General features: G+C 33.4%; 1 protein-coding gene across 1 annotated transcript; it reads left to right on the forward strand.

Annotated features, from left to right (window-relative positions):
• The first annotated feature begins 1,746 nt into the window (after positions 1-1,746).
• LOC126891391 (uncharacterized) lies at positions 1,747-3,858 on the forward strand. Its single transcript, XM_050660566.1, has one exon. The coding sequence runs from the start codon at positions 1,747-1,749 to the stop codon at positions 3,856-3,858; it is 2,112 nt and encodes a 703-aa protein (XP_050516523.1).
• Positions 3,859-12,159: the final 8,301 nt, after the last annotated feature.

Genomic DNA, 12,159 nt, shown 5'->3' on the forward strand with positions numbered 1-12,159 from the left:
CATTATTTATGAAATATTTTTGATTTTGTGGCAATTGTTTTTATTTGATCTTATTCTTATTGCGAACCAGTGCTATGTCCCATCAGAGAATCATCCATAGTATAATATACTCCTTGTATATATGCATATGCAATATTTATGTATAATTGGAGGAACAATGCAAAAAAATGACATGATGTTTTTTTTACTTTTATATAAAAGAAAGAACATACACGCTAAACCTTAAAGCGGAATAATTACAGTCTAAAATAATAATATTGATTGCATGCTTTATTTATCAGAAAGTACTTAGCGAAGACTGGCAGTTTTGATGTAAGAAGTTAAAAACATTATTTGAGTAAATATTATTAGAATGTATCAAAAAATACATTTAAAATGGTTATTTTATTATACGTAGAAAATGTATAACTTTTATATTTCACCGGTAGCTAAAAATGTTTATATAAAAAATCAAAAACCTTATATTATTAATAAAATCTATTCTCTAGCCAATATTACAGTCTAAAATAATTATATTCCTTGCATGCTTTATTTATCAGAAAGTTCTTAGCGAAGACTGGCAGTATTGATGTAAGAAGTGAAAAACATCATTTGAGTAAATATTATTAGAATGTATTTTAATAGTATAATAAAGTAACCATTTTAAATGTATTTTTTGATACATTCTAATAATATTTACTCAAATGATGTTTTTCACTTCTTACATCAATACTGCCAGTTTTCGCTAAGAACTTTCTGATAAATAAAGCATGCAAGGAATATAATTATTTTAGACTGTAATATTGGCTAGAAAATAGATTTTATTAATAATAGAAGGTTTTTGATTTTTTATATAAACATTTTTAGCTACCGGTGAAGTATAAAAGTTATACATGTCCTACTTATAATAAAATAACCATTTTAAAGGTATTTTTTGATACATTCTAATAATATTTACTCAAATAATGTTTTTAACTTCTTACAACAATACTGCCAGTTTTCGCTAAGTACTTTCTGATAAATAAAGCATGCAATCAATATTATTATTTTAGACTGTAATTATTCCGCTTTAAGGTTTAGCGTGTATATATAAAAATATTTTGGAATACACAAATAAATAAATATATTATAGACTAGAAATTATCTCTTGCAAATTCCATAATTTTAAATTATCCTGGACATATTCATCCATTCTTATATATATGGGTGATTCTTTGACACATTTAATCTTCAAAAAAAAAAAAAAATTTTGTCTTAAAGTGGTGGAATATGTTGTATGGCATCTTCTGAATATCCGTGAATTTTTTCAAATTTTTTGGACCCCTTTAAGTGGGTCAAATAGGAGTCTAAAAATCGATTTTTTTTCATTTTTTGGAGTTTTAAGCCCGTTTTTTGATATTGTTAACTCAAATTGACACATTTTAGGTAAAAAGTGGTAGAGACATTAAATACAGTGTTTTTAAACCTTTTTACTTTATGATTTAATTCATAATCCCATCGAACATGTTCATCTAGTAACTTGCCCAGATATTTAAACCTAATGAATGACTATAATGAACTTAAAAAATGCTTCTTTTTATTTTTTTTTTCATTTTTTATTAAAACTATATATTTTAGGGTACGAAAAAAATATTTATTATTTATCAATGTGTAATATATTTTAGTCTTGCAAAATTATTTTATTAAGGTTTACTTTTAATTTTTTTAATGCTAATTTTAGATTTCCAGTGCATTTGATATGTAAAAATGTTTCATTGCAGACTCAGAATGTCTTCTGGCAGTGCAACTAAAAAGTGTGTAAGTTGCGGGATTTTTTCCAATAAAGTCCCAGGAAGTAAGAAGATTGTAACATCAGAATCCGAAGCTGAAAAATTATCTGATTTTTTTGATGTCGCATGTACTGTAGGTAGCTATTTATGTAGAAAATGCTACACGAGGTATTCATTTAATTCAAAGTCGACTTCAGACGTAAAATGTGAAAGTCAAGAGGTAAAAAGTAGCCAAGAAGTAAAAAGCAGCCAAGAATCTTCCGCCACTACATCCGCTTTTTCACAGTCTTCTGGCTCAGTATTTGAATATAATGTTAAAGAAGAAAAAGAAATTGAATATGTTTCATTACCGTTTCAAAGAACCATAGCTACGCACAGTAAATGTTTCATATGTGGAAAAATTTCTAGGACAGTTTTAGTCCCATTTGAAGCAAGAAAGCAGGTGTTTTTAGCAACTAGGATTTTTATACCAAACGGTAATCGTTGCTGTTCAGATCATTTAATAAAAAAGCGATTCTATATAGAAGACATTTATAATTTTCCAGTATTGGTATATTCATCTTCAAGTAATGTCGAAGTGAATGAGGTGTCAAAACTCTTAGAATGTTTAAGCGTTTCTGCTAGCATGGAGCTTACTGATAAAGTTGGTGACTACACTTTATCAGAAGAGCGCTTAAAAGCATTTACAGGACTCACATGGGAGCAAGTAATTGAATTAAAAGGCATGATGACTTCGATGAGAAATACTCAGAATCGTACGGTAACGCAAGCTGTAGTCGTTTTTTTATTCAGAATGAGAACCGGATTATCAAATGAAATAATACGTTCTGTATTAGGATTAGAACGTCCACAACAAGTTTCTGATTTTTCTGATTCCATTTTGAAGTCATTCGAGATCGACGTACTACCTACAAGATTTGGTATCAAATCATGCACTCGACAGCTAATACTTGAAAATACTGCTCCTATAGCTAAAGAGCTTCATCAAATTAAAGACGATGAAGTCTCTTTAGTTTGCAATGGGACTTATCTTCGTCATCAAAAGAGTAGCAACAACGATTACCAAAGGAAGTCGTATTCGGGTCAAAAAAAAGTCCCTTTGACTAAGCCTTTCACGATTTGTACTACCAATGGTTTCATCGTCGATATCATGGGACCTTATACTGCCAACATGAATGATGCTCAGATTATGGAAGATATAATTTCGGAAGAAACTGGTCTATCAGCTTTGTTAGAGAAAAATGATGCATTTTTCGTTGACAGAGGATTTCGTGATGTACAAAATAAATTAGAAGAGCATCAGTATAGAGTTTTTATGCCCGCATTAAAGGGTAAACGAAATCAATTAAGTGCAGAAGAATCGAACGAGTCACGAAAAGTTACGTTAATTCGCTGGGTGGTTGATGCAGTCCATGGGATCATTGGAATGAAGTACAAATTGCTTCACCACCAATTTGACAACAAACTGCTTCACAATGCCGGACTATATTGTCGAATCGCTGGATTTTTAGTAAACCAATTTGGCAAACGAAGCGTTTCAAAACTATCTACAAGTAACAATGTTTTAGAGCAAATTAAAAAGCAGGGTCTTAAGGAAAATTCATTGGCTGTTGAAGTTGATTCGAAAAGATTAAATCGAAGGAAAGTACCATTCCGAAAATTGACATCGGGTGAAATTTTGGATTTTCCGGAGCTAACGGAAGAAGATTTAAAGGTATTTTTTACAGGTACCTATCAACTTAAACAGACAATCTCATACTTAGCTGAGATGATGGACGAAGATGGCAACATTCAAATTGACTACTTGAAGGAAACTCCTGAGATAATTAAAGTACAAGTGAGGTCTCGACATATATCGAGAAAAACGTACAATTGCTTTATTCATTATAGCCCAAATAGTATTGGTTACAACGGAATTCTACGCTATTGCTGTCAATGTGCCAATGGATTACGGACAATAGGTTGCTGCTCACACGTCGCTGCAGTTATATACTATCTCTCGTTTGCTAGATATGAATCAAAAATTTTGAGACCTGCACATAAACTTTCCAAATATTATGAAAAAGATGGTGTGTATCCAGTTATCGAAGAAGATAGTGATGAAGACTAGAGATGATCTACTCTTCATAAATAAATAAGTGTATGTGTATGTGTGTGAGTAAGAATGAATAAAGATAAAAAATGCAAGGTGGAATGATGAGTGTGAACAAATACATTATAATTCGTGTCAATTTTTAATGTAAAAGATTAAGTTAAATACGCATTAAAAAAGCAAAAATAACAAAAAAATGGCAAAACCTTTTTATTTATCAAATTATCAATTTTTGATTCATATTGCTTAGCTTAAGTGGTTCACAGGGCCAAATCTAGGGTTCAACTTAAGGTCTTGATTTCAGTTTTTGAAAAAAGTTAGTTGAATAATAATTTAACTAGAAATGTAACACAAATCGGCGAAAAAATGGCGAAATATCTGGAAAACCGAAGATTCTAACCAGATTTTCGTCTTTTAAATCATCATAATTCCTGTTCTAAGGATCCAAAATGGTTCATTCTGGGTCCAAATTAAAGGTATTGATGTCAACTGATGGCTCGGATAATTTTCAAAAGAGTAGCGTCTCTCTAACTAAAAGTATAACTCAAAAACAGCGAAGAAACGGTGAAAGCGCCGGAGAATCGAAGGTTCTAATCAGATTTTCGCCTTTTTAAATCACCATAACTCTGGTTCTAAGGGTCCAAAATGGTTCATCCGGAATCCAAATTAAAGATGTTATTGTCAGCTATTTACTCAAATATTTTTCAAAAGAGTAGCGCATCTCTGACTAAAAATGTGACTCAATAAACGGCGAAAAAACGGTAAAAAACCGGTTTTTTTGATTTTTAACTCCCTTGTACCACTTTAAAAATTCTGAAAAAATTCTGGAACATAGCTTTGGGATCATACACTATATATATTTTTTTCGAGCGATCCATATTTTTTGTTATTTTTTTATGGGCGTTTAAAATTTTCAAACGCTTAAATCTATTTGAATTTCCCGCCAACTTTTTTTTTTTGAAAAATGTTGTAGAGCACAAAAAAACCTTTAATTTAAAAAAAAAGAAATATTTTTTGGTCAAAAATTAAGCGAGTTATGCCCAAAAAATGATTTTTGACGTTTTATTGGATTTTGAGGTTGTGTCGATATTTTGGGCTAAAATTTGGTGAATCTTCATCTTTTGTGATGCCGAACAATACCCCAAAATTTGGGGTCAAGTTTCCACTGGGGCAATTTTAACATTGTTACCCGGCTATGCCCTTTTTATGTAAATCGATGCAAGCCGAAATTATTCTTTTAGGATAAGTAAATTTTTATATATAGCTCCAACAAGGGTGGTTTTAAGGGTTGAAATATTATGATAGTATATCCAAAAGCATAAAATAATCATTATGTAACTAATAAGACCCAAATGTTGACAATATTAAAGTTTAAAATGTTGTTTTATAATTTTTTACAATTAGGGGTAGCTTTCACCCTTAAAAAACCAAAAGCGTACAACGGCTCAATATAGAAAATGAACTAGAGGGTGAATTGAGCCTAATCCCAAATTTTTGTACAAATCGATGCTGGACGAAAAAATTGCGAGGTTTTACCATTTTTCAGCTTCATTTCCTCGACTATTACTGGAAATAACTATTGCAAACTAAATAAAACACTAAATACCTAATGTTTAAATTTTTTTATTCTTTATTAAAAATCTGGGAAATCAAAGGAGGGGAGGCTCTTATTGGTGCAATGGCGAAGGTAAAACCCCCCTCTAAACCCCGCCTAGGACCCAGTACATTTTGATTTTAAAAGTACAACTCTAGTATATAATGCTGTCTATAAAATAACATCATTACTTAACAATTCTTTAAAATTCAGACCTGAACTAAGTATGCATACATAAAAATAATCTTATAAGAAATCTCACAATATTACGAATCAAGTAAAATATATACTGTTAAACAAACTTTCTTGTAAATTAGCCTATATAACTACAGTAGAACCCCAATTATCCGTGTGCGGATTATCCGTGCTATGATTTTCTATTACTCAAATTGAATTTTTGAGGTTTTATCAAAATAGCGTCACTGTAAATCACTCGACGGAAACTCTATACGCAGAAAAGGAGAATGAAAGATTTATTTTTTCTGTTATATTTTTATGATAGGTACATATTATGTATACAGTGATGAGCGCGCTAATAACCGGCAAAATAGCGCAAAAAATGGAAAACATAATATATTGCGAAATAATAAGAGCTGAAACTAGGAAAGATGAAAATGATCGTTATAAACGTATAAATTAACATTACATTACATTGATTCCCACCTTTGGAAGTATCAGAGGAGTATGACAACAAACTGTCACTGTGACAGTAGAATTTTATAAAATATTCCTGTCACAGACGTCTAAAGGTGGGAAACTATGTAATGTAATGCTAATTTATACGTTTATAACGATCATTTTCACCTCCACTAGTTTCATCTCTTTTTGTTTCGCAATCTATTGTTTTCCATCTTTTGCGCTATTGTGCTGGTTATTAGCGCGCTCATCACTGTATACATACTAGGGTGGATCGAAAAACGGGTTTTTTCTGTTATACAATTTTAATAGCACGTAAAACTTGCGCATAGACGTCATTATAAAGGGAAAAATAATAAAAAATTTTTTTTTTCAAATTTGAAATCGCGCAGAAGGCCTAAAGTTACAAAAAAAGAAAAAATACCGGTAATTTTCAAAAACACGTAAAATTACAAAAAAAGTCTGTTTTCGTTCTAATAGTGAAAAAAGTGTTGTCAAGAGTATCCTTAATGCATACAAAAGATAATTATACCCATTCCCGTTTAACTGAATTCGCGCAAAAAGCATAAAGTTGCAGGTTGTTTCGTAAAATAACGATATTTCATTATTTTCGACGATTTTTAAATATGTGCCAAAACCATATAAGTTGTATTTTTAATTTGTAATAGTGTAAAAACTATTCAAAATAGTTTTCCTAATCCATAAAAAATACTTTCGGACCTGTTATTCCTTAACTGTATTCGCGCAATAGGTCTAAAGTGTAGTATACGTAAGTTGTACAGTCCCTTAAAAACGCGGTTTTCCATATCTGATGAGTGTTTTTTAACACATTAAGGTTTGTAATAAGACTATAACAAGTGATTTACAAACAAATTTATTAGCCAACACATCATATTGCAGCTCTCAGCTCATTTCAACATTTAATCTGTGCTGAAATGACCCAGGACTTACGACGAGGACGTGGCTGCAAGGCGAGGCCCACCCCCACCCTACCCAACCAACCAACCAGGGTGAATGTTATTTACACTATTTACAGTAATTATTTACTCTGTACTATGTATGTATTTGTTGTAGGCAAAAGGTTATTTACATAGAAGCCCCTTTAAATTCTGACTTTGAATTAAATGTGGGCATCAGCTGCCTCGATTTTAAAGTATAGCTCGAATATAACCATCTCGATTTTCATTCCGCACAATATTTCTGCTGCTTCTGTAACCAGTTTTACACATCTCTCAACTGACTGGGTGTGGAATGGGAATTTGAGGTATTTAAGCTCTGGTAAAGTTTTGTCTTTCAATAAAGAAGTAATATGTGCAGTTGGTATCTTGGACAGTAGTGGCGGTGGTGTTAACTTACAGATTGACCAATCAATAAGTTCGGTATAGTCGTTTGCACTAAAATTTATTGAAGGTATTTTAAACTCCCTAACGCATCCTTCAGCTGATGGCTCATTTCTGGATTTTAGGATCCTCCTGTAGCCAAGTTCCCTAATGTGTGGTCTTTCATCCATTATCATAGCCAACATCATATTTTCAGGGTGACAGAAGAATGCGTTCCTTTGAACTACTGGATCAAGGATTTTCTTGATATTGTCCGGTAGACGTCTGGTTGTTTTAATACCTTCAAAATATGCCTCGGTCCATCTTTCACAGTGTAGTTTTTCATTATATCAAACCAAACAGGTGCATATGTCTTCACTATGTAATTTGCAAGAGTCTGTAACTCAATTGTTGGAGTAGTTTGGGAGACAACAATCTTAAAACCCGGTTAGCACAGGTTAGCCAACGAGAGTGACTGATGCGTCCAGGATTCTTAGCAGCCAATTCTGGATTACAGATTCCTGTGTTGACCGCTCTGACAATGTCTAGGAGATACTGCTGATCTTTACGCAGATCGGTTTTAGTGATATCAATGACTTCTTCTGATTGGATCGGCTCAAAATCTACAAAAGGGAGTTTCTCACAGCCAGGGATTTGTTTTCCAATTGGACCGCTGAATGAAACTGGTCCTGTTGTCGTTCCATCCAAGTGATCAAACAAATGCCTATAAGGTAACTCGTTGAAATGTAGCAAGCAGATAAACCATTGTAAAGGACGACGACACTTAACGTCAATGTTATGTACAACACCGTTTTTCCATCTAGTGTTTGTGACTGTTCCATCGTGGCTCATGGGTGGGCGAGTCCACTCGGCGACGGGGAGTAAGCGTTATTCTTTTGCGCGAATACAGTTAAGGAATATCAGGTCTGAAAGTATTTTTTATGGATTAGGAAAACAATTTTGAATGGTTTTCACACTATTACAAATTAAAAATACAAATGGTATGGCTTTGGAATATGTCTAAAAATCGTCAAAAATAATGCAATATCGTTATTTTACGAAACAACCTGCAACTTTAGGCTTTTTGCGCGAATTCAGATAAACGGGAACAGGTCTAATTATTTTTTGTATGCATTAAGGACACTCTTGACAACACTTTTTTCACTATTACAACGAAAACAGACTTTTTTTTGTAATTTTGCGTGTTTTTGAAAATTACCGGTATTTTGTCTTTTTTTGTAACTTTAGGCCTTCTGCGCGATTTCAAATTTGAAAAATAAATTTTTTATTATTCTTCCCTTTATAATGACGTCTATGCGCAAGTTTTCCGTGCTATTAGAATTGTATAACAGAAAAAACCCGTTTTTCGATCCACCCTAATACATACATATCGAGGGTTCAAAGACAGTACCTCGTAAGTGACATTTTTATTAAAATCGGTTTTGTGTTTAATCTAGTTTAGGACATACAGATCCATCTATTGGCAGTTCTAAAGAACCAAATATTTCAGGCCTTAGGTAGAAAACTGTAAGGGAACGTTAACTCGTAAATGTGCCGTAAAAATATTTTAAAACCAGGACCTCGTATGGTGCAGTTTGTACAGTAGGTACGTCAGTGGGCATGTTTGAGTGTTTTGTTTTGATCGCCGTTATTTGAAGTTTAAAGGTAAAATGGAGATTTTATTAAAATCAACTGTATTTATTCTGTTAAATACAACATAATTTGGCTGTCTAAGCAGTGTTTATGTTGCTGTTGATTAATATTTCTCTTATAAACTGTTTTATTTATAGGTGTCACTTACGAGGTCCTGTCGTTCGTACAGTTACGAGTTACTGCACTTAAAAATCAAGTTTCGGTGGCCATTATTGTTGTGTTGCTCGACGCTGTCAGGTGTTTAAAGGTAAAACAGATTTTATTAAAATAAAATTTATTTATTCTGGTAAATAGTACGAAGTATATTAGATAAAGCAGTTGTTTGTTTATGTTAATTACTATTTCACTAACAACTTATTTTATTTACAGGTGTCACCTACGAGATCCAGCCTTCAATACAGTTACAGAGTTACTGCACTTGAAAAAATCAAGTTTCGGTGGCCATTATTGTTGTGTTGCTCGACGCTATCAGGTGTTTAAAGGTAAAACAGAGATTTTATTAAAATAAAATTTATTTATTCTGGTAAATAGTACTCAGTTTATTAGATAAAGCATACTACAAGATACGACACAGAACTGCCAACACTACATTACTACCCTTTACGAACCCTTCACTACTGAAGAAGTCTCAAATATCATCAAAGAGCTTCATAACTGGAAATCTCCTGGACCAGATGGAGTTCAAAACTTTTGGCTCAAGAAGTTTGGGAGTGTTCATGAATGCTTATCAACACTAATTAATCATGTTATTTCTAATCCGCAGGATATACCAGCATTCCTAACTCAAGGAACCACTTATTTAATACCGAAGGATCAAAATAACACTCAAGATCCAGTCAAATACCGCCCAATTACTTGTCTTCCAACTTTGTATAAATTGGTCACATCCTGTGTAGCCCGGCGTATCTACCAACACTGTGCTCTGAACAATATCATAGAGCCTCAACAGAAAGGATGCGCCAAGGCTTCCATGGCTTGCAAAGAACAACTCATCATCGACTCAGTCATTTCTAACCAGGCCTATTCCAAAAATAGTAATCTTTTTACTGCCTTCATTGATTACAAGAAGGCCTTTGATTCAGTGCCGCATGAATGGCTTATAGATATATTGAGAATATATAAAGTCGATGATAATGACAGAGTGACCTTTTTAGAGCATATAATGACAGAGTGGCAAACTAGAATTCACCTTCAAATACCTGGTGAAAATAACATCGAAACTGAAAATATCGCAATCAGCCGGGGCTTGTTTCAAGGAGATTCGTTGAGTCCTCTGTGGTTCTGTCTAGCTATGAACCCACTGTCTCAGCTATTGAACTCCACAGGCGCAGGTTTTAGCATCAAAAATAACAACAATATGGTGGCGAAGCTTAATCATTTATTGTACATGGATGATTTGAAATTAATGGCTTCCACTCGAAACCAACTCGATGAGATGCTAAAAACTGTAGAAACTTTTTCTAATGATATTAGTATGCACTACGGACTAAACAAGTGCCGTATTTTAAATATAGTCAGAGGAAAAGTACAGCTCGGAGGATTCGATATGCAAAATGGCCAGAACATCGAGGCTATGGGTGAAAACGATATGTATAAATATATTGGAGTAAAGCAAGCGCGGAAAATTGACCATAAACCAATGGAAACAGAGATAACTACTGAGTTTATACGAAGGGTAAAACAGCTGCTTCGCTCACACCTTAATAGTAGAAATTTGTTTAAGGCACTAAACACCTACGCATGTTCCGCGCTTAGCTACTCATTTGGCATTGTTAAGTGGACAAAAACGGACATAGAAAATCTTCAGCGAAAAGTAAGGACTCACCTCACAAAGACACAAAAACACCATCCCAAAAGTGCAGTAGAAAGAACGACATTACCACGGAATTTAGGAGGAAGAGGACTTATGGATATAGGTGAGCAATTAGACAAACAAATTGCTTATTTAAGAACTTATTTTCAGATACAGGCTGAGACCTCTACTCTATATCGCGCTATCTGCGCAGTAGATGACACAACACCGATCAAACTGAGGGAACCAGAAATGCGCATAAACCACCTCACTAAAGACGAAAAAATTCGCACCTGGATGGGTAAACCTCTACACGGGCGACATCCCAATGAGGTCAGCCAAGACTACGTCGACAATACAGCGAACTATTGGTTGACATCTGGAATGTTCCGTGAAACGGAGGGATCATTCCTTAGTATTAGCAACTGATGCCAAATCATTTAAGTACATAATAAATATTAGCGGTCCCAAAACACTTCCCTATGGAACACCCCTAGACACTTTCAGAGGCTCTGGCCGCAAATATTGCATTGTTTTGTCTTTAATTTTGAGTGCATGTGCACGTCCAGTAATGTAGCTCTTTAACCAATTTAATTCCACACCTCTAACCCCGTAGTGTTCAAGCTTCACAAATAAAACATCAAAATCAACGCAGTCAAAGGCCCTGCTTAAATCCAGAAAAATCCCACATGAGACATTCCCAGCATCCAAAATATTATATATCTCATTAGTTAATTCAAATAGAGCAGTCTCGGTGCACCTACCTTTAAAGAAACCGTGCTGACTATGGCTGAATAATTCTTCTTTAAGGAAAAACTGAAACAGTTGATCATGGACAACCAATTCAAAAAATTTTGAAAATGAGCTAAGCAGACTAATTGGTCTATAATTATCAAAAGAATCGATATCACCCTTTTTTTAGGCAGGGTTTAATAATCGCAAATTTCAGATTGGTAGAAAAGCTTCCAGTTTGAAGCGAAAAATTTATTATATGTCTAGAGGTTTACAAATATGAGCAAAACATTTTTTTAACAAGTACATGGATACTTCATCATATCCTGAACTCTTTTTCGATTAAATTTTTTGCATTATTTCTGAAAGTAATTCATAAGTTATTTGCTTAAAAATAAAGGTATTTGTATTGTGCGGAATGTCGCATTTATACGTACCTTGTAGTGGAAGTTCATTAGCTATTAATGTACAAGCTTTTTCATTAAAGTAACGATTAAATGAATTTGCACCTATTCTTGCTGAAGAGTATTCTCAAAATATGGCTGATCATTATTTGTTTTTTATGTTGTGTAAGTTCATGTATGATTTGCCAA

Source organism: Diabrotica virgifera, chromosome 9 (assembly GCF_917563875.1).
Source record: "Diabrotica virgifera virgifera chromosome 9, PGI_DIABVI_V3a".
NCBI classification, from domain to species: domain Eukaryota; kingdom Metazoa; phylum Arthropoda; class Insecta; order Coleoptera; family Chrysomelidae; genus Diabrotica; species Diabrotica virgifera.

Coding starts and splice junctions, on each gene's coding strand:
- LOC126891391 (XM_050660566.1), top strand. CDS start 1,747: ATGTCTTCTGGCAGTGCAACTAAAAAGTGTGTAAGTTGCGGGATTTTT.